General features: G+C 50.4%; 1 protein-coding gene across 1 annotated transcript in view; it reads right to left on the bottom strand.

Annotated features, from left to right (window-relative positions):
- Nucleotides 1–1,638: 1,638 nt before the first annotated feature.
- Nucleotides 1,639–23,073, bottom strand: part of LOC102446039 (uncharacterized) — a 37,374-nt gene continuing 15,939 nt past the window's right edge. Inside the window, 9 exon segments of the mRNA XM_089776021.1 lie at nt 1,639–4,808; nt 4,810–6,137; nt 12,345–12,458; nt 12,796–12,903; nt 13,302–13,383; nt 14,282–14,653; nt 16,248–16,730; nt 19,695–19,752; nt 20,161–21,259. Coding sequence (XP_089632147.1) covers nt 4,425–4,808; nt 4,810–6,137; nt 12,345–12,458; nt 12,796–12,903; nt 13,302–13,383; nt 14,282–14,653; nt 16,248–16,730; nt 19,695–19,752; nt 20,161–21,259 — 4,028 coding nt within the window. The 3' untranslated portion in view covers nt 1,639–4,424.

The raw sequence follows: 23,073 nt of genomic DNA on the forward strand, positions 1-23,073 counted from the left end.
TGGCATTTTCCTAGGACTCACTTTTCTGCTCCCAATATTGCGCTCAATAAGAAAAAAGAACAATCCAGAGGGGTGTCAGTTGCATTTGGCCACTCCATTTAATTGAGCAGGGAAGGAGCTTTCACAAATACATCAGAGCAAAATGTGCTGCATGTCAAATTTTCAGAAGTGCCTAAACCCCATTTTCATTAACTTAGCTACCTATGGGGAGAATTTTAAAGTATTTTTGAAAACGTAACTGCTTTTGAATATTTGACTACTAGAAAAGTAGTTCCATTAGTAAGTTAGGAGGGGAATAAAATTAAGCAGGAATCACAACTCAATGAGATATTTTAGTGCCTTTTCTAAATCTACCCTCAGGAATGAAAGTCTACAATTAGGAAACAATGAAAGAAAAACTTTTAAAAACAGTTCTTGATTAAAAAAAAATGGGAAAATCTGAACATACACAAATCAGCCAGTCCAGACAGGTAAAATTTTCCCCCAATTCCCCTCATCCCATATATTACTTAATTATTGATTTAACATTTCCCCATGATTTTACTAGGAATGGAAATTAAATGTATTGGGCATTTATGCCTAGTATGGACATAGTAAATTGTTTTGTTTTTCCAGAATATTGCCCCCAAACAAAACCCCATCAACTTCAGAATAAAAATCTAGTAAGAGTCTGTCGACAAAAGACCAAAATCACAAACAGGCGAGGCATAGAAGCGTATTAAAAATTGTTTATAATTTAAGAGAGGCCTCCAAAACCAAACACCTTTAATATGGGGGTAGGGCTGGAGTTGGAGCCAGAGCAGAGTAGCTATGTCCCAGCTCCTCTGTCGTCCCCCACCCAGCCATGGCAGGACCTAGCTGCCAGAGAAGATCCTGCTCCTCCGGTACGTGGCAGGTCCTGACCCCCTGCCGGAGGAGGCCCCCGTCTCTGCCATGTGGCAGATCCCAGCCCTTTCGCCACATGGCTGCGGCAGGCCCCAGCCCCCAGACTGCTAGAACAGGCCCTGCCCCCCATCACATGGTGAGTCCCAGCTGCTGGGCCCCCCACCACGAGGCCCCAACCAGGAGCAGCCGCCTGCTGTGCCATTCACCTTCCAGCAGGATGGTAAGTGATGCTGCACACAAGGTGGGTGGAGGAGAATTTTTTGTGCACAGCTGCACAGGCACGCCCCTTGCAGGGAGCTATGGGTTGGAGAGCATTGAACAGATGTCTGAAAGTTCACTAGGAGCACTGTCTAATAGCAGGTGTCCTAGCATGCTGAGTCATTACAGATTACAGTGCAGTGCAGTAGAAACCAGTTGGTTTTTCCCACCTTCCGTTACACAGTTTTCCCTTTTACCCAAGTAACCAGTGCACAAAGGTCCAGAAGCAGACGATTTCTCCTGTAGGCACTAGATGGCAATGCAGCCCTGCCATTTCCTAGTCTCCGGATTATCTACGTTTTTGATGATCTGATTTGGCCTGGGTCCAGACTGGATGCAATAAACAGGGGCCGACTGTGTAATAGACAAAATAACTGATTTTATTGGCATTTTATTAATTTTAAGTCATTAAAGGGCAGCCACTTCTTAGCCCAGACTGAAATCTTACCCAGTTTCTAAATCAAAGTGAGCTTCGTGAGATGCATTTGTTTTGTAAAAAAAATGACATTCTTGCAAACAATTTTCATCCCAGTTGATTCATGGTTACAAAAATACTTGTTTAATGTTCATGGCATTTTCCAAAAGAAAACTGTTTCCATTAAAAGGTTCCCACCATTTCAATGCCTGAGCTCTGTGCCTGCGACTAGGGGGTGAGGGTTTGCTGTCCCTTGGTTACAGAAAGAGTGGACTGTTGGGTTTTCATGATGTCTCTGCCCTCCCCTGGCGGTGTGACCTGGCGTAGGCCCTTTCCCTTCTCTGAACCTCAGGCTCCCAATCTGACCAATGGGAAGGGAGACCCGTGTGTAAATGCCTAGCAGAAGTGAGTTAATGGGCAGTAGAGGACTTTGGGGGCTGTTTCATGGCGTTGAGCCCCAAGGCATCGGAAATGTGCTAAAATGTCTGGTGGAGAGAAACAAGAACTGGTGGGGGACAAAGCCCGCAGTCGGATGTGAGTGAGAGGCCACCTGTGTGTGTGTGTGAGAGTGAGAGGCCACCTGTGTGTGGAGTCTCACCCGTTCTTCACCCACCTCACTGTCATGTGGCAAGGGCAGCTCCTGACCCTCTCTTCCCTTGTGGGAAAAGCTGGCCATTCACAAGTCTATAAGCCAAACTGAATGCAGCTCAGGGTACAAGGAAAACTCTTGGTGAGCGAGGGAGGTCTTAGATGTCTGGAAATGGCAAATGCGGTGCCCATCTTCAACAAGGAGAAGAAAGAGGATCCGGGGACCTACAGGCAAGTCAGCCTCAGTCCCTGGAAGGGGACAAACACTGGTGCAAGTGGGTCAAAATCGCATCCTACCTCAGGTTGGGACTGAAAAGGGAATGGAAATTTTGCCAGAAATCTAGGTCCCAAGAATTCCTATTTTTAAAGCAGAGAGTGTATTAGGAATAAGTCTGGCAATTTGACATACTGGCATTTTCCTAGGACTCACTTTTCTGCTGCCAATATTGCGCTCAATAAGAAACCAGAACAATCCAGAGGTGTCTCAGGTTGCATTTGGCCACTCCATTTAAGTGAGCAGGTAAGGAGCTTTCAAGGGAATGGAAATTTTGCCAGAACAGATCCATTCAGGATTAAGGCCTCAGGTAATTTTGTAGTAAGTCCTTTATTTTGCTGAACTCATGAGTCTCACTAGAGATTCATGCACCCAGGAATGCTGCCATAGCAAGCACTTCCTTGCCCACCTCCAGCGAAATGTTGGGAGGCAAACATGTCACAGCTGTTTCACTTCTGCATATGGGGCTGGGCAAACAGCAGCCCGGGGGCCAGATCTGGGCCATCAAGCTCCTGGCAGGCCCCCATCACTATAGTTACCTGCCGGGCCACAAGGACTGGTGATCGCAGCTCCCATTGGTTGCAGATCACCGTTCCCAGCCAATGGGAGAAGCAGGAAGCAGTGCAGACCAGGACACCACTTCCCGCCACGCCATTGGCTGGGAACAGCGATTCACGGCCAGTGGGAGCTGCAATTACCGGTACGTGCAGCTGTGCAGGTAAATATAGTAGCGGCAGCCTGCCAGGGACAGTCCCGGCGAACTGCTGTGTCAAAGCCCACCTCGGTGTTGGGCTTGGAAACACACTGTCTACATTCGGCTTTTTAAATAATGTAGCTAAATTTATGCCTTCAAGGGGGCTTAGAATCCAGCTGTGTATATTTAAACAAGCCCATGTAACCCTCCTGCTCGGGTCTGTATGCTCAGCCAGTCATACAAGCTTCCTTGCCTCTGTTTCCCCCTCCTGTCATGTCCTGCTGCCGGATTAGCCATGTGGAGTCAGGATTCCGCATGCTCCATGTCTTGCCCCTGGCTCCTTTATTACTGAGGTCATACCGGGATTCACAATGCACCCCCTTCTTGGTCAGAGACTGCAGCAAGCACTGGAGGCGTGGGACTGGAGCCAGAGGGCAGTTTGCATTTGCCTGTCCTCTCAAGTCCCCCACCCCTTCACTACCATGGCTCCAGATAGTTGGGCAGCACCAAGAGCGGGAGCTCCATGTCAAGAGCACTGTGGCTGTAAGCCCTTATTTCCTCCCCCCAGTGCTGTAAGTGTCCTGGGCTCCTCCCATCTGACAGTCACACACAACTCAGTGTAAACAAATTACCCGGTAAATCAAACGCGCTTTGTCTGCCACCGATGCGTGGAATAAAGTCGCATTGTCCAAAGTCACGGACAAGCCATCGATCCATTGGGAATGGAATGACTGCACCCAGCAGCCAGAATCGGCCCTCTGCCATCCAAGAAGAATGTATTGGCACAGCAGCGCCAGCACTGGCTTGTGTTTTTTCCACTTGCAGAAACTAGAGACAAGTGGCCCCTGAAGAACAACTGCTCTACGTGAGTCCTTCATGGCCATTGCCAGAAAGGACACATCCTGCCACCGCTAGTAGTGGCTGGAAAGCAAACACCGGGTGTCACACTGAGCAGCTCACAAGTGCAAAGCGCTGTACTTTGTACCTCCATAAGGAGAGCCCTGGATCACTTCTATTTTCCAAGTGGGGGGATGGAGGCACAGCCATGAAGGGATCTGCCCCAGGCAGGTGGACACAAGATTAGGACACGCGACTTCCAATCTGTTGCTTGCCCCAGAGAATTTATTTGCAATAGCAGAGCTAGGGCTGGTTTCAGCCCCAAAAGGTCAGGACAGGACTGCGCATGCCTGACTCTGGAACAGAGAGGGGCAAACTGCAGCCGCTGGCGAGATCTGACCTGCCAGACCCTTCCATCCAGCCCCCGAGCTCCTGCCCAAGGAGGCATGCTCCTGGCCTCTCCCCCCGCAGCCTCAGTTCCCCCCGCAGCTGTGAGCTCTGGCCAGGCGGCGCGGCTGTAGCTCCACCAGCACTAGTGCTCCAGTCTGCAGCCCAGGAGCGTGAGGGCTTGGATAGGAGGCAGAAGGTCCCAGGGGAACAAAAACAAACTGTAGAAATAAAACACAGCGGTGACGAGAACTCTCACTTGTTAGTAAATAAAGGGGAAGCCGGAACCTGCCCTCAGGAACCCAGGGCCTTGGGGAAGCCTCGGGGTGACCAGGCTCTGCTCCACGAGCCCGCTGGCGGAGCTTACATGGGAAGTTTCTCCCACATTCGCTGCACAGGTGAGGCCTCCCTCCAGTAGGGAGCCGCTGGGGTTCCAGATTTTCCTTCCGGGTGAAGCTCTTCCCACAGTCAACTGCACTGTGAGGGCGGCTCCCCCACGTGAACGCGGAGGTGCTGGAGGAGATGGTACTTCTGGCTGTAGCTTCTGTCGCACTTTGTGCAGGCGTAAGGCCTCTCTCTTGGGTGGACTCTCCGGTGGCGGGTGAGCTGCGCCTGGCCCGTGAAGCTCTTCCCACAGTCGTGGCATTGGTAGGGCTTCCCTTTGCCGGACTTTCTCTGGTGCATTACGCTGCTCCCCAGGAGCCAGCTGCTTTGCTCGCACCCGGTGCGCTCGGGGCGTTCGGCGGCCTGGCCCTGAAGGCCCTGCTCCTCTGAGAGGCTCTTCTCACAGGGGACGCCCCCATGCGGGCCTTCCTCCAGGTGGACGCGCTGGTGGTTCCGCAGGCGGTATTTCTCCGCGTAGCTTTTGCCGCACTTGCTGCACTGATGTGGCCATTGTCCCGCGTGGACCAGCTGGTGCCGGAGGAGGCCGGAGTGGTAGCTGTAATTCTTGCCGCACTGTGTGCATTGGTAGGGCTTCTCAGGGCCGTGGCTCTTCTGGTGCCGTAAGAAGCTCTCCTTGAGGCGGAAGCTCTTGCCGCACTGAGAGCAGCTGTAGGGCTTTTCACCGGTGTGGAGCCGGTAGTGGTTGGTCAGCTTGGCTCTCTCGCTGAAGCCTTTCCCACACTCTGTGCACTTGTACGGCCACTCCCCAGTGTGGATCCGCTGGTGCGAGACAAGCACGAACTTCTGGCCAAAGCTCTTCCCGCAGGCGGCGCACTGGAAGGGCCGCTCCCCGGTGTGCAGCCGCTGGTGGTTCTGGAGGTGCTCCTTGCGGCTGTAGCTTTTGCCGCACTGGTCGCATTTATACGGCCGCTCCCCCCGGTGGATCCTCTGGTGCCGCAGGAGTGCCGAGTGGAACTTGAAGCTCTTCTGGCACTCGTTGCACGGATAGGGCCGCTCCTTGGTGTGGCATCGCTGGTGCTTCGCAAAGCTCAACTTGAGTCGGAAGCTCTTCCCACAGTCCGCACAGGAGTAGGGCCTCTCGCCCGTGTGGAACCTCTCGTGCGACAGGAGCGTGTCCTTGCGAGTGAAGCTCTTTCCGCATTTGGCACAGGCATAGGCGGCTATTCCGGCACGGCCCCCTGGATGGGCAGCAACAGTCTTCAGTTCTCTGATGCCTCTTTCAGGCCGAGTCAATTCCTCCAGGTGGTTACCCGGAGAGCTGACTGAAGTGCAAGGACTCTCCAAGGCGGCTTCCCATTCAGTAGCCTGGCAAAGCTCCCCTCCTGGCAGCTCCTCGCTCCTAGGGTCGTCCTCAGAATGCTGCTCCTCTGTTTTGATCACCGGCTCAGGATCTGCTGGCACAAAAGAGAGAATCCAGATGTTTGTTTCATCTGGCTCAGGTGGAGGAAGTCTCCAATACACACTGTAGAAAGGCTTGGCAGCAGTGCTAGTCTATAAGGGAAAAAGTAGATAAAATGAGACCTTGTATTACCGGGGGGGGGGGGGGGGGGGGGAATTAACCAATTGTATGGTCAAAACATTTTCCTTTGGAGTCTGTCATCTGGTACCTGCAAGCACAAATGTATATTTCACTGCAGTCTCCACCTATATAGCACCTCTACTCCCCCTCTTTCTGGGCTGATAGACACTCACTGGCCTGCTCGCCTTTCCTTCCCACACACATGCAACTGGGAATCAGGGCACCCAGAATGCTTTGCAGCAGACTGGCCTCCAGTTTGAGACACACAGGAAATGCAGGTCAGCACAGCAGCGGGAAATCAGGTTTCAAAGGCAAGGTGAGGAATGGGATTTATCTATAACAGGGCTACTCAACATGCGGCCCGTGGTGAGCTTCGGGTTTATGCAGGGCTCAACACATGGCCCACAGGTGGGATCCTTTGAACATGGCCTCCCCTGGGAACATGCTGTACAATGGTGAGGCATCTCCCAGGCGGGGTGAGCACTGGAAGACACAAGCGGATGGGCTGGCTGGAAAAGAGAGGTACAAGGTGTCGGCGTTTCTAGCCTCCAGGGAGGAGGTGCCAGGCGCATCGGGGCATTGTGGGAAGTGCTTTGCATTCATGTCCATTATGAAAGAAGCTATTTGCATATATATTTGCAAGTATATGCAACCACATTTAAGTTGTGGCCCTTGGCATATGCTGGGAGTATCATCATGGCGTCTGGGGCCTCCAAAGTTGAGTAGCCCTGCTCTATAATATTCCAGCCGACTGCCAGGAGAACACACTGCAGGGTTCTGAAATATGTACACACTCAGCGTGAGTTTGGAATGGCCACACCACGCAGGACATCCCAAACAAGGGCTAGGAAAGCTTTTAGATAGGACTGCACCGCCACGCATTCTCCATACGCCACATGGTCACGGCCCTCCTAAATTCACTGTCCATTTTGGTCAATGGATTTTAACAATAGTCAGTTTCATGATTTGGGATATTTAAATCTAAAACGTCATGGTGTTGTAATTGTAGGGATCCTATCTCAAAAAGGAGCTGTGTGTGGGGGTCGCAAGGTTATTGTAGAGGGGGTTGCGGCATGGCTACCCTTCCTTCTGCGCTGCTGTTGGCGGCGGCGCGGCCTTTAGAGTTGGGCAGCTGGAAAGTGGTGGCTGCTGGCTGGGAGCCCAGCTCTGAAGGCCACGCTACTGCCAGCAGCAGCGCAGAAGTAAGGATGGGATGGGATTGGATTGCTGCCCTGATTTCTGTGCTGCTGTCTGCAGAGCTGGGCCCTTAGTTACCAGCTGCCACTGTCTGGATGCCCAGTACTGAAAGCAACAGTGCAGAAGTAAGGGTGACATGGGTATGGTATTGCCACCCTGACTTCTGGGCTCCTATTGGTGGACATGCAGCCTTCAGAGCTGAGCACCCAGACAACATTACAACCACTGCTCTCCAGCTGCCCAGCTCTGTATTGTGGCAATACCGTGACCTTCCAAAAATAACCTTGTGATCCCCCTGCAACTCCCTTTTGGGTCAGGACCTCCAATTTGAGAAAGGCTGGCCTCCCCGTGACATCTGTGTAATACACAGCAAAGGCACACGCAAGGCCAGGTTTTCTAATGGGTTATTGGTGAAGAGTACTCGTTTGTAGCACTTTCGTTTAAAATGGCTGGTTAAAATAGAGCTAAGCAGAGCACAAGTTTCACTATATCAACTGGGGTCCAAAAGGAAGCTCTTTGGAACCTAATCCCGAGACACAGCACAAGATGAGAGGTGCCAACACCTGCCAATCACACCGTGCAGGAAACTGGTGTCCCAGGTGATCTAATCCTAATTGGTCACCAGGAAAAGTTGGTCTGCCTCATTGGGGGCAGTGAGCATCGTATGATTAGCAAATGCATTCTGTTTGGCAACCGTGTAAGGCTCTTTCATTGTAAAAGACCCTGCAAACCCACAGAAGAGTATGTCCTGAGCACTAGGAGCTGGGAAAGGGGATGTGCCTGAAGTGGCCCGGTTATATTTGAGCCCACGGAAGGGTAAAGGTGGGTACCCTAGAGTGTGCAGGGAAATAGGAGGATAGCGAATGTGACGTCACTTTTTTAACAGGCTCCAGAAGCAACCCTGGCAATTACAAGACAGGCAAGTCTAACGTTAGGGCCAGGTAAATTGTAGTAAACAAAATGATCAGACTCCTCAATAAACACAGTATGTTAGGGAGGAGTCAACACAGCCATTGGGAAGAGAATTCATGCCTCACCAATCTTCTAGAATTCTTGGAGAGGGTCAGCGACCATGTGGACAAGGGTGAGCCAGTGGATACAGTGTACAGAGACTTTCAGAAAGCTTTTGACAAGGTCCCTCATTAAAGGTTCTTAAGCAAACTAAGCAGGCCTGGGATAAGAGAGAAGACCCTCTCATGGACTGGTAACTGGTTAAAAGACAGAAAACAAAGGGTACAAATAAACAGCTTTCACAGTGAAGAGAGGTAAATAGCAGGGTCCCCCAAGGATCTATACAGGGATCAGTGCTGTTCAACATACTCGTAAGTGGTTAGGAAAGGGGGTAAACAGGGAGGTGGAAAAGTTTGCAGAGGATACAAAACTATTAGTTACGTCTAAAGCAGAATGTGAACAGTTACGAAGGGATCTCACAAAACTGGGTGAGTGGACAGCTCACAAAACTGGGTGAGTGGTTGAAATTCAATGTTGATATATGCAAAGTAATGCACATTACACTGGAAAATACCTGGACCCAACTACATATACAACATGATGGGATCTAAATTAGCTGTTCCCCGTTGAGAAAGAGATCTTGGAGTCACCATAGATAATTCTCTGAACATATCTGCTCAATGTGCTGCAGCAATCCCAAAAGCTAAGACTATTAGGAATAATTGGGAAATGGATAGAAAAAAAGACAGAAAATACCATTTTGCCTCTATATAAATCCATGGTGTTCCCACATCTTGAATAATGCAAGCATTTCTAGTCAGCCCATCTCAAAAAACATATTAGAATTGGAAAAAGTACAGTGAAGTGCAACAAATATTATTAGGGGGTTTGGAACAGCTTCCACATGAGGAGAGATTAAAAAGACTGGGACTGTTCAACTTAGAAAAGAGGAGATGAAGAGTTGATACAATAAAGGTCTATTCAATCATTCACCTTTCTCCACAACTGTCATAAGAAGTGCTGTTTAACCCTTCAAACACCACAAAAATTAGGTCACATGATAAAATTAATAGCCAGCAACTTTCAAACAAACATAAGGAAATACTTTCTCATGCAATACACCATAAACCTGTGGAACTCCTTGCCAGGAGATGTTGTGAAGGTCAAAAGCTAACTGAGTTTAAAAGAGAATTAGGCCCATCAACAGCTAAGATGGTCAGCAACACACCTTGTGTTCCGGGTGTCCCTAAGACTCCAAACATTAGATGCTGGGAGTGAAACGACAAGGCACAAATCGGTCAATTAAACTGCCCCATTTTATTCACTCTCTCTGAAGCATCTGACAATGGCCAAACTCAGAAGACAGGATACTGGGCTAGATCAGTGGTCGCCAACTGTTTTAAAACCCAACATCACTTTTTAAAAGTCAGGGCAAGCCAGGATCTACCCCATCTCTTCCCCGTGACTCCACCCCTTTCTTGAGGCCCCGCCCTCTATAAACCTTTCCACAGACTACCCGTTGCTAATGGAAACGCACCGTTAATTACATAATCATGCCTGAGCCAGTGTGCTAGGGCTGCAGCTAGAGAGAATGGTTTAATGTAAATTAGGGTACGTCTAAACTACATGGCTCCGTCGACGGAGCCATGTAGATTTGTTGTTTTGGCAAAGTCAAATGAAGCCGCGATTTAAATGATCGCGGCTTCATTTAAATTTACATGGCTGCCCGCGCTGAGCCGACAAACAGCTGATCGGCTGTTTGTCCGCTCAGCGCGCTAGTCTGGATGCTCCCCTGCTGACATCAAAGCCCTTTGTCGGCAGCCCTGGTAAACCTCATCCCACGAGGAATAACGGGGCTGCCGACAAAGGGCTTTGATGTCGGTAGGGGAGCGTCCAGACTAGCGCGCTGAGCGGACAAACAGCTGATCAGCTGTTTGTCAGCTCAGCACGGCAGCCATGTAAATTTAAATAAAGCCACGATCATTTAAATCGCGGCTTCATTTGACTTTGCCTATGTGTCTAATCTACATGCCTCTGACGACAGAGGCATGTGGTCTAGACACAGCCTTAATAAACAGATTAAGCGTTTTAACTTTCTTGTGTTAGTTGCTCAAACTTCATTTTAAATAAAGTAAAACATTATGTCCAACACAAAAGATTTCAATGTTTTCTTTATTTATGGCAGGGGTGGGGAACCTTTTTTGGGTCGGGAGCCACTGACCCACAGAAAAATCAGTTGGGGACCACACACAGGAGAAGCAAAAAAACCTCCTCCAAAAAACCCCAACCCTCGCTGATGTGGCCTCCAATTGAAACACCTCGCTGTTGTTTCAGGCCCCGTGGGTCAAGGGTAAGGGTCAGGGAGGACTGAGGTTCAGGGCTTCCGACAGGCCAGATTTACTTTTCCTGGGTTCCGGAGTTGGTGGATTTTGTGGACCCCCTCCCCGCTTAGGCTCTGGGGTGGGAACAAAACTGAGGGGTTCAATGTGCGGGACAGGGCTGCCAGCGAGTGGGATAGGGATGCAGAGTCTGGGCGGGAGGTGGGGTGCAGGACAGGGTGAGGAAAGCAGGGTCTGGAAGGGAGTTTGGTGGCAGGAGAGGGTGGGGGTACGAGAGAGAGATTGGCGGTGGGAGGGGGGTGGGGAAGTCACACACAAAAGGTGAGAGGGTGAGAACGCAGCCGAATAGCTAGCTGGGAGGGAGTCAAAGAATTGGGGAGTAAATGAAAGTGCAGCTTCTGCAAAGTAAAACTGTATCCCCCCTCATATCTTCCCTTGCTCTAGCCTCACTCTCCTCAGCCCCATGATCCCCCCAGCCTGATCCCCTGCATTGCCCCATGCCCCTCAGTGCAACCCCTGTTCCCCCCCCCATCCTGATCCCCTGCATTGCCCCATGCCCCTCAGTGCAACCCCTGTTCCCCCCCATCCTGATCCCCTGCATTGCCCCATACCCCTCAGTGCAACCCGTTCCACCCATCCTGATCCCCTACATTGCCCCATGCCCCTCAATGCAACCCCTGTCCCCCCCCACCCTGACCCCCTGCATTGCCCCATGCCCCTCAGTGCAACCCCTGTTCCCCCCATCCTGATCCCCTGCATTGCCCCATGCCCCTCAGTGCAACCCCTGTCCCCACCCATCCTGCCTCTGCTTCCTCCTTCACTCCCCCTCCCAGCCCCTCATCCCTGTGCCCTGAGCACACTCACCAGCAGCACTGCGATTCACAGCCTCCCCGGAACAGCGCTGGAGGTGAGGAGTGGCAGGGGGGAGGACGGGCAGAGTCTCTTCCGTGCCCGGCCCAGCCCTTTGCCTGCAGGCAGTGGCTCCAGAGCTGGGGCAGGCAAAGTCTGGGGCTGTCCAGGGCTGGTTCCAGCCCATCTGGGTGAAGCAAGGTGCAGGGGAAGAGGCTCCCCAACCTGCACGCAGCCCACAGGGAACAGTGCTGCATAGCCTGGGTCCCAGAGCAGGAGGCAAGAGCCATGGGCGCACATGTGCCTCTCCCCCCTCCACTCAAGCCAGCAAGTTAAGGGCTGCCCCTCTTTGATCCAGCCCAGCTGGAGTGCAGGGCAACCTTGGCAGGTTGAATGCCACGGCCAGCTGGCCAGACGACGGCCCCTCTTTGCTCCAGCCCAGGTAGCCACTGTGTTCTGTCTGCTGAGGCTGTGCCACGCTCCAGCAAGGCTGGATCAAAGACGGGCAGCCACCCAGCCAACTGGCCGCGGCGACTGACTCTTAGGGGCGCCACGATCAATCAACAGGTTGGTGACCAATGGGCTAAATGGATGTTCTACGTGGTTGTTCTTATGTACTGAAAAAGGCGAGTTACAAAGTTATGATAGGTTTACAAAAAGACAGGACCACAATAGCTCAGGAAGGTTTGATCCGATTTTCAACTCTGCCTATTGTCATTTCTCAGTTGTTCAAATCTATTGCTCACCCATTTTAAGAACTGCAGGGACCTCGCTCTTCTCGGAGTCCTGCTGATCCCAGATACCCAGCTCCTCCTCCTGTTTAATCCAGCAGGAAATCTCTTGCATAGGAACCATAGAGTCTGTTCAGGGGAAAGAGGACTGTGTTGTCTCACAGAATGCTGCGCAAAGGATTTGAAAAGCAGTCTCTGGCCAAAGCCATTTCTTTCCTGAATAAATGTGAGCAGGGTAAATCAGGGTGATTCAGAGAAAACTGACAGGCTCAATGGGCAGTGACAGTCGGAAAGGGCAGTGACAGTCGGTCGGAAAGGGCAGGGACAGTCGGAAAGGGCTGACTTAGAACCGACAGGGGGCAAGGGAAAAAATCTGGGGTCAGAATTGGCTTGAGGATAAGGAACCGTGGGACATGCAAAACCCTAAAAGCCCACCAAGATTGTGGAGTTTTAACCACGTCCTTACCCACGCTGGGCTCTGTGGGGAGTTCTGCCTCTTCCAGCGCATCCTTGACACACGGCTCTTCTCCTCGTTCAATCTGAGCCAGGATGCTGGGTTTGGAAATCACAGCGTCTGTTCATGGAGAAGAGGTCTCTTTGGTTTAAAACCACATCTAGTTGCATGTAATTAAATACTGACGATCACTATTTTGCCACTGAAGGCACCTGTGCCTATGAACCAAGTTGCAATTGTGTTAATAAAGAGCAGTGGACCGTTAAGATAGTTGGCCACAGGTATGATGGGCTCCCGGCAGCGGATTCAGAGGTTGAGGAAAACAATACACTCTGCATGGTTCATAAAGATCAGAGAGCAGATCCCCACCTGGTGTAAAGTGTCACATCTCTGTCCATTTCAATGGACAGTTTACACCAGTGAGGATCTGACCCTCAGCAAATAACTGTGGCTTGGCCTTGGCTTAGTCCCTGCCACCTCACTAGGCTTGTAATCAGGGAGTGAAAACGGATTCTTACCCAGGGAGATCGGAGTGTCATAGTTGCTCTTCATCACGTTCTCGTCAAGCACTTTCTGCCACTTGTCTGCGCTCTCCCATCCCTGCTCAATGAAACACAGAGACAAATCAAGCAAAGCTGGGACTGAAATCCCAAGTGCTGCGTGCTCTCCCTTGCGGGCGGGAGGGGAAGCTCCAATAGCAGGGCACTACCTTGTTAAAAATAGCAGTGCAGAGGGAGAGACGGCACTGATTGGGCGCATAGAGAGCTGGGTAAGACAGACACCCTACGGTTCTGGCACGGTGTTGCTCACCTAAGCTGTGCCTCATTGTTTACACTACTGTTTATTCCCAAGCTCGAGCAGCATATGTCCTCTATACACCATCACGAGATGCGTGAAGCGTAGACACAACTTAGGTGTCCACAAAGAAGCGATCGAGTAGCTTCAGTTAGTCTCCTCCTTGGTAGACACCTAGCAAGCCAAGACGTGAATGTGCACAGACACAGAAATATCTTCGACCCTAGAGACTAAAGGCCAAATTCACTGCTTGTGGAATTTCATTGCTTGTTGGTATAGCTACTTCAGCAGAGTTTGGTCCCCCAAAACACCCAAACTAAAAAAGCCCAACCAAAAACATGAGAGAAGACACAGATGGAAGGAAACTTCGCTCACAGGAAGCGAGCTCTGTAAACGAAGTTTCGATACACAGGGATCCCTTCCTAACTCAAGTCTCTGGAATTTGAATGAGAAGAGTCAGAAGAGGAGGTCAGAGTCTCTTTGAGCGTTACATCAAGACTGACTGGGGAAACCAGAATGCAAGGGGACGGCAATAGTTGTCCCCCAAGATTTTATTCCTGAGTACAAAAGAATCCATCATCAGTAAGATAATCCAAATCAGCAGTGCCTTAAAGAACCTACCAGCCACCAGGCACAAACGCCCCTTTGATAGTGGACAATCAGTTTTACTTCTGCTCTTCTGCCCCACCAGGGATAGTGTTACCTTGGGGAGTTCTCCCCTACTGCCTGGGGGCAGCCTCAGGAGCCAGAAGTTCCCGTTCTTCAGCAGGTTCTCCACGTTCTCCAGCTTCCTCCGCAGCAGCCCGTACTCCTGGGTCAGAGTTCCCAGCACGGCCCACTTGCTCTCCAGCTGGCTCCCAAACTCCACCACAGTCCTCTCACAGCCAGCCAGTTTCGTTTCAGCTGCCCCCATTCTGCCCTCCAGATTCAGCAACTGGGCCTCCTGAGAAGCCACCTTCCTCTCCATGGCTTGAACTGCAGCCACCACGGTCAGAGAAATCTCTGCTGTTTCTTCAGGGACAGCAGGTGGCTGCCAAGGCGCTGGCCACCATGACGCTGCGTCCCATTCTGGAGCCTGTTTGAAAGGACAGAAATGGAAAGACATCTACCAAGGTAAACAGCACACAAGCTGCTCACATACTAGCAGCTACTCAGCTCTATGCCAGTGGTGGGTGGCCTGTGGGCCTCATGCAACCCACTGAGGTTTCCCCGGCAGCACCCCTTCCCCCATGCACCTCTTGCGCATTAGGGCCCCGCACTTCCTACTCCTCCCCTGCCCTCCCAGACCTTCTTATTCCTGATCTCTGGGCCCCATGTTCCCCACTATGAAAATCTGACCACCTTTCTGGCTAGGACTCAACATTCCTGCTAAGCTGCTGTGCAGTTGCCTCATAAGCCCCACACAGGGGCTCAAGGCTGCCACTTACAGAGCTACCGGGCCGTAGGAGCACCCTGCTCCCTCCCCCACCAGCTTTCTGCGGGGGGGGGGGGGGGTGTCTTACCTGTGGGGCCAGAGGAGTGCACCTCCCTTGCCCTGGCTACAGCCAGGAGTTTCCTTGGCCAGGGGAGGAGCACACTCCTCTGGCCTCAGCAGCAGGGGTGGATTATGCAATGGGCTGCAGCCCACAAAGCCTGAGTTCTGGGCCAGCCCTTCCTGGCAGAGGGAGGAGGGGGTGGCTCCATGTGCTGAGATTCCTTCCTCCCCAGCTGGAGCTGCATCAGCACAAATGTCAGGAAGCTCTGTCCCTGCAGCTCCCATTGTCCGGAATTCCCGGACAATGGGAGTTGCAGGGGGCATGGGCCAACCAAAGCTACTGGTCCCCCATAACAACCAATGGGAGCTGCCCCAAATAAGTGCCTTGCACCGATGTTCCCTCTAATCTTTTCCATCCATGTGCAGAATAAAGTTTACATGCACCAAGGCATGTGCAAGTGTGCACCACCAGTAGAAATAAAAACCTAACCCCAGCGCTCCGGTAACAGCTGGGCAGCATTTGAATTTCTCCTCAGCAGCTGCACAAGTGCATAGTTTACGGGGAACACTGTTCTGCACCCTAACCCCGCCCCACCCCCCAGCTCCCTCCTAGACCCCACACCCTGAGTGCCCTCCTGTACCAAAATTCCTGCCCAGACCCCCCTGCTTCCCCCTTGGGCCCAGTCTGAAGCCCCCGCCTGCATCACAACGCCTCATCCCAAGCCCCACTCCAGAGCTTGCCATCCCAGCCAGAAGCCCCCTCCCACACGCCGAACCCTGGCCCCAACCCACACGGACCACCCAGGTGCAGAACGAATTTTGTTACGTGCACGCCACCTCCGCGACGGAGCACATCACCATTCACGCCATACACGCTGCTGGGGCTCTACGGGGGCGGGGAACGTGGGGGCGGGGAAGACACGTTGCAGCGGGACAAGCAAGACCCGGGGCGCTGCCTGGCGGGGAGCGCGCAGAGCCGGGGGGGGGGCGCCCCAGGCTGCCCCGTGCAAGGCGGCCCAGGGCCCAGGCCAGCTGGCTCCGACAGGGGTCGCTCTGGGAGCGCCGAGAACTCGCGCGCCGCAACCCGGGAAAGGGGCGGGGCCCGAGCCACAGGCCCCTCCCCCGCCGGGCAGCACCGCGCGTCCCGAGAGCTGGACAAGGCCCCGGGTTCGAGGCTGCCCCGCTGGGCTCGTACCTGGGCAGCGGCCCGCTCCGCCATGGCCCCCCCGGGCTGGGCTTCCGCAGCGGCACGAGCTGCGCTCCCGCTGGGCGGAGTCCCGGCGCCGGCGGGCGGGGCCGCGCAAGCCGCGTCAGCGCGCAGCTCCCGCAGGATTTGAACCCCGGGCCGGCGCCCTGCGGAGCGGCCACCCCCCGCTGCTGCCCCTGAACCCGCACAGGCCCGCGCACCCCTGGCCGGGTCCCTCCCTGCAGGGAACGCGCCTGCCCTGGTGCTCAGCGGCGGGGGAGTCGGTGCACCCCGCTCCCCGCGGGTAACGCCCCCGCTCCGGCCTGGAATCCCCGCAGGACCTGCCCCGGCCCTGGGGCATGTTCCTGGGGACCTACAGCCTTTGGCTCCGGCGTACTGCGGGACTGCCTTGTACAGGTGACGCTTCCCCAGGCCCCTGGGAGGGGATGGGCAGGATGCACAGGGGGGGGAGTTGAATTCGCTTTCAGCGCCCTGCTATCTCCGACTAGGATGTGAGGCAAGCCAGGCTCAGTCCGATACATCCCCACATTCATTCCTCACGAACGCCCATGAAACCTCACTGCTTTCAATGGGTTTACATAGGTCGAAGATTAGGATGGCAATGTTGGCAATGAAGGAAATGACAATTTCTGTCTTAAAACTGCTGGCTCTGCAGACTCAAAGAGGTGAGCAGAAGAAACACGTGTTTTTGTTACTGAAGTCAGGAGCTAAGGTTCTTGGTACACAGAGGATTGAGTATTGTCACAATTTCACTTTTCAGGGTGGATTTAACATCTTCCACTGGTCTAGCTGAACCAATTTAACCTATAAAAGTATAAAAAGTTATTTTCAAAAATCATTTCTAATTCACATAAGGCCTCTTTCCACAGAAGTGAGGTAAAGTGTATTTACGCTTTTTCCAACTAGAATTAAGTTTTAAAATGTGCCAATTTGGTTAAATACTGGTTAAAGCTACAGGCTTTATGCAAGCTTGAAAGATTAATTGTATGGCAATAGCACTTAGGAGCTGCACTCTCAGACCAGGACCACATTGCACTAGGTGCATTACAACAAGAGAGCAAAAGAAATCCATGCCCAAGAGCTTCCAATGTAAGGCCACCTCTAGACTTGAAGGAAGATAGACACTCTGGTAGTCGATCTTCTGGCATTCGATTTAGCAGGTCTAGTAAAGATCCACTAAATCAAACACTGAGGACACTCCGGTCAACTGTGGTACTCTTCTATGTTGCAAGGAGTAAGGGAAATCAATGGGAGTGGTTCTTCCATCGACCTTCCCGCTGTGGGAATGGTGTCAAATTTCAGCTTAAGGTATGTCATTTCCAACTATGTTATTTATGAAGCTGGAATTGCGTATCTTAAGCTGACGTTCCCTCGTAGTATAGACCTGGCCTACGTAAATATGTTTTTTCTTTTCCATTTTGGAGCTTGCCCTTTACTAACTCACGGGAACTCCTTTGACTAGCTGCAGTGCACTTGAAATGGCAGGAAAAGAGAGGTGATCTCACAAGAAAAAAAAAAAAAAGGCTGCAGAAAAGTCTATCCATTTTCTCACTTCAGACAACCTGCTGTGTTACATTTTAACCTCTACTCCAGTGTGCTAAAAACAGCAGACAGGGTAAATCAAGCAGTAGCATTTATTGGTCCATAAAAGTTAACACACAAAAGCTTTCATGCCAAAGTTGTTAAAAGTCTTCAAGTGCTGGCAGGTTATACAAAAGCAGAGACTACATAAAAGGTTGTATTGATGTGTTCTCAGTTATTTAAATTAACACAATGACATTGATTATATATCAAAGACACTGAGGTGATTACACCACAGGCTGCTGAATGGTATTCTGTGCATCCTCATCTACTTTCTAGAGCAGACCGACTGAGAATAGCAATAATTGGTAATGGATGGACATGTTCATGTGAGCTGAGATTTAGAAAGACTGTTGCATAGTTACTGCTGAGGAAATATAGTGCCTGAAATGGCAGAGTGAATCAAAAGTAATTCCTTTGCACTCAAACTATCAATAATAGTCCAAATCCTGAGACGACTGGACATTGCAAGTGTTCAAAACTCTTAAGCCTCAGCCCCATGTCCTCTTGAAACTAAGACGTGCATCCAGCATATACTGTAAACTCTATAAAGATGTTTTTCACCTGAACGTATTGCAGTCACTTTGTCATAAGGGCATACTCTTCTCTGATGCTAACACTTATCAGCCAGTTGCAATTAATGTAAATGAAAAAAAAAGTTGTCAGTTTCTCCCCCACTCCCAAATGTTGGTTGTATTCAGAGATTGAAGCATCCTAAGCATGGTGAAATATTTAGTAGACTTATTTTCAGAGGGGTTTTCAGGACTTTGGCTGCAGGATAAGTATGAAGCGTAAAGCAGCAGCAAAGCAAAAACAGAACAAAAGCCCCCAAACAAGCCTCAACTATTTTATTCTAAATGTCTTCAATTGCTGGGTCTTTTTTGGTCCTTGTGTTGAGTTTTCTATATTTTAGCACACTAGCGGCCTGATATAAAGCCTACCAAAGTGAATGGAAAAAACTCATTGGCTTCAGGGTAATCTGGATCAGGGTGCTGGTGCATATATAGTCATATTTAGGTCCCAATCCTGCAACTTCCTGCAGGTGTCCAGCCTTAGCGTCCTCAGCAGGGCACTTTTACAGGTGTAGCAGGCTGCTCAGTCTCAAGAAGTTAAATTATCTTAATTTGGTGCTAGGCTAGCAATAGAGAAAAATCAGTTTATACTTTGCAAATGTGAGTAAGTCATGTACTAAAAACAGAAGCAGACACCCACATTATCACCTATATATATCAATGCTTAAACAATGAAGAACCAAGTGCCTCAGAAGAATTACATTTTTTACCAGTCGTCGTCATCGTCCCAGCCCCCAAAAAAAGTTCTTTGTGGAATCTATGTACAAACGGTGCCCTCTCCAGGCAGTAGGACCACTAAATATTCCAGCATAGAGATGTGTTACTGGAATGACCACAATACTACATTATTTCAGTTGCATGTCTGAGGGGGAAAATATAAAACAAAAGTTGATACTTTTTATACAATGTTCCCGTTTCCATATGTACAGAAATCTCACTTTTATTTCCAGTCATTCAACTTTTAAAAACTGAGAAAACTGAAAAAAAACTTGTCTTTTTTGAGCAAGAGAGTGAAAAACCTCAACACTTAACAAAATCACACAATAATAAATGCCTGGTTTATAAATAGTGGTCTTACGCTTAATACTGGTAATATCATGCATGCAAACAACACTAGGCTATCTTATAAAAGCTATAGTTATTAACAACTCTGCTGCATCGTAAACCACTGAATTCTCAGACTTGACCACTTTGCACACAAGTTTTCCAAGACATGGTTCATGTTGATGAGGCTGCAAGATCCTAAAGGGAATCGTTTTTATTAAAAAACCCAAACTCTTACCTGGGTCATGTCTAACCTCTTGCTCCTGTTGGTTTTCTCTAAAAGAAAGTCCCAAGAACTAAAGAAAAGCACTGACTGCTCAAATGAAACATTCAAGAAGCTTTTATACCATATGTGTCTCTGTATAACACACTGACATATGCAGCAAGCTAAGCTTTAACCAGGAAGATCTTCACACAGGAGTTAGACCAACACTAAGGTAAAAATCATCTCAAGGAGACTGACAAATGTAGGGCCAAGGTTCATGCTCTACCTTCCCTTTTGGAGTTCACATGAGTATACTGAGCATCCTTTCTTCTCAAGGGCTCGTGGATTTAAAAGTTCATGAGTGTGTTCCTCAACGACAAGGACGTTTGAACGGCTGCTTTTACTTACCTTTGTACTTTATAATGGGATAATATCCTTTTCCAATCTGCTGGAGCTGATGTATTTTTATCAGGCAGCTTGCTATTTACAATCATGCTACCATGTATTTTCTATTTTAACATCAAGGAGCCCCGTCTCTATTTCCTGCAAAAGGCCTTGGGAAATTTCCGGCTGCCCCTGCTCTGCGCTATGAATTCTCAAGTGATCTTTGAGCGACTGTTTATACCTAAAGCTCTTGCCACACTCAGCACACTGATAGGGCCGCTCTCCCGTGTGAATCCGCTGGTGCTTCAAAAGATGATGCTTCCGAATGAAGCTCTTCCCACACACTGTACATTGATACGGCCTCTCCCCCGTATGCAAGCGCTGGTGGTTCAGAAGATGCTCCTTCCGCATGAAACCTTTCCCACAGTCCGTGCATTTATAAGGGCGCTCCCCTGTGTGAATCATCTGGTGCCTGATAAGTCCCGAGTGACAATTGAAGTTTAAGCTGCATTCAGTGCATTCATAAGGCCTTTCCTTGGAGTGGTTTCTCTGGTGAATTATAAGGCTTATCTTCAGACTGAAGCTCTTCCCACACTCGGCACAGGTGTGCGGCCTCTCACCTGTGTGGATTCGATAGTGGTTTGTTAGTTTGGATTGCTCGGTGAAGCCCTTCCCACACTCTGTGCACATGTAAGGCCGCTCTCCTGTGTGGACTCTGTAGTGGTAAGTAAGCCTGGATTGGTGGATGAAGCTTTTCCCACATTGCGAACACACATAAAGCCTCTCACCTGTGTGGAGCCGGAAATGGTTGTTCAGATTGGATTGCTGGGCAAACTTTTTCCCGCACTCAGAACACGAGTAGGGTTTCTCACCTGTGTGGGTTCTCTGATGCGACATGAAGATGTCTTTCCGGCTGAAGCACCTCCCACACTCACTGCACAAATATGGTCTCTCCCCCATTTGGCTTCCCTGTTGGGCAGCAACGTTTGGAAACTGGCCAAATTCTGTTTCTCCTTGAGTGGATTCCCCTAGGCTGATTGCTGTAGGGGCTGTGTTTGGGATGAGCTGCATGTGAGAGTTGGGCTGATTTTCACAGCTAGTTCCCTGGAAAATGCATGCTTCTGATCTTCCTGATAAGGCCACAGGCAGTTCCTGGTTCACGGGACCTCTCACCTCAGGACACGCCTCATGTTTGACCAAGATCCTATCATTTGCTAGAAGGGGGGAGAGGAGAGAATTCTTATATTATTTATACATCACACTGGAATAAAGAAGCCTCTTAAGATTTGGAGGTTTCTGTTTTATAATGGCATCCCATAAAGTTGGATTTCTCTTCTACATACGCTACACAAATACTAGGAATGGTCTGTGGAGACAGTGCCAGGTAAAACCCTTTACTCCCAAATATGTAGGTCCCAGGAAGTTACCCATATCCAGCTATTTATGTAGAATTATCCATTGTTCTAGCTCCTCCCCAAACTGGCCGTGCCCCATCATTTTTCACCAAAATTGCAACACAGCTATTCCTGAACCTCATTTATTGCATGACCATACAACAGGTACTGGACAGAAGCTGAGTGAAAATCTTCCATTTTTTCTAGTGCATTACAGCAAGAAGAAATTGAACTGTGTTCTTTTGTGATAAGTTTCACTTTTAAGAAAATTCTAACTCCAAAGCTTCAGAATTAAGGAGCTGCAATAAATACATGCATCTAGATCTACGTTCAGTCACACCAAGATAAGAGGACTGACACACACTCTCCGATTTTCAAAATATAAGATCAAGATACAAGAGAAACTGTTTCTACCTAGAAATCATCTATAGACAAGCTTTGTGTGCTGTATGTAACCAGCCTTCTAGTAGCGTTTTAAGCCTCAATCGTGCAAGATGTTCTGCAGAGATAAGAGAACTGTGCAGCGCTCAGTGCAAGATCAGGGCTTCTCTCTTTACAGAAAGGTTTCCTATATAGGAATAAAACCTTATGGAGCAGAGTGAAGCTTTCACTGCTACAGAAAGAGGAAAAACGAAGTTCCAATACTATAAGAATTAACAGACTTACAAAAAAAATAAGTAATCCTCAACAGCCCTAATAGCAATAATCACAGTTAACTAATACGATTTAAAAATTGATTAATCACACTGTTAAACAACAGAATACCAATTTAAATTTAGTAAATATTTTTGGATGTTCTACTTTTTCAAATACAGTAAAAGCTCTGTTATTTCACGTACAGGCAGTCCCCGGGTTACGTACAAGATAGGGACTGTAGGTTTGTTCTTAAGTTGAATCTGTATGTAAGTCGGAACTGGCGTCAGCCGCTGCTGAAACTGATCAGTTTCAACAGCGGCTGAATCTGGACGCCAGTTCTGACTTACATACGGATTCAACTTAAGAAACCCAGGCGTCCCCAAGTCAGCCGCTGCTGAAACTGATCAGTGGCTGATTCCAGGAAGCCCAGGGCAGAGCAACTCTGCCTCGGGCTTCCTGTAGTCAGCCCCTGGTCAGTTTCAGCAGCGGCTGACTTGGGGACGCCTGGGGCAGAGCAGCTGGGGTGCTGCTGGGTTGCTCCAGTAGCGCCGCTCCTTGGCGCTACTGGAGCAACCCAGCAGCCCCCAGCTGCTCTGCCCCAGGCGTCCTGATTCAGCCACTGCTGAAACTGACCAGCAGCGGCTGAATCAGGACGCCTGGGGCAGAGCAGCTGGGGTGCTGCTGGGTTGGTACAGTAGCGCCGAGGAGTGGCGCTGCGGGACCAACCCGGCAGCGCCCCAGCTGCTCTACCCCAGGCGTAGGCAAGAAAAGCCTAGTCTGCTGGGGGGGGACGGGGGGACTAGCTGCACCCCCCCCCCCCCAGCAGACCAGGGAGACGCGGGTGGCAGGACCGCCTGCGTCCTCCATGGCTTTGCTCCGTCTTCCTGGTCTGCTGACCAGGGAGATGGGGAGCAAAGACGCGGAGCATGCCCGCAGCGGGACAGCCCAGGCGCGCCCGGGCTGTCCCGCTGCGAGCGTGCTCCGCGGCTTTGCTCTGC

Source organism: Pelodiscus sinensis, chromosome 2, assembly GCF_052426305.1.
Source record: "Pelodiscus sinensis isolate ZL-2025 chromosome 2, ASM5242630v1, whole genome shotgun sequence".
In the NCBI taxonomy this organism is placed as follows: Eukaryota; Metazoa; Chordata; order Testudines; family Trionychidae; genus Pelodiscus; species Pelodiscus sinensis.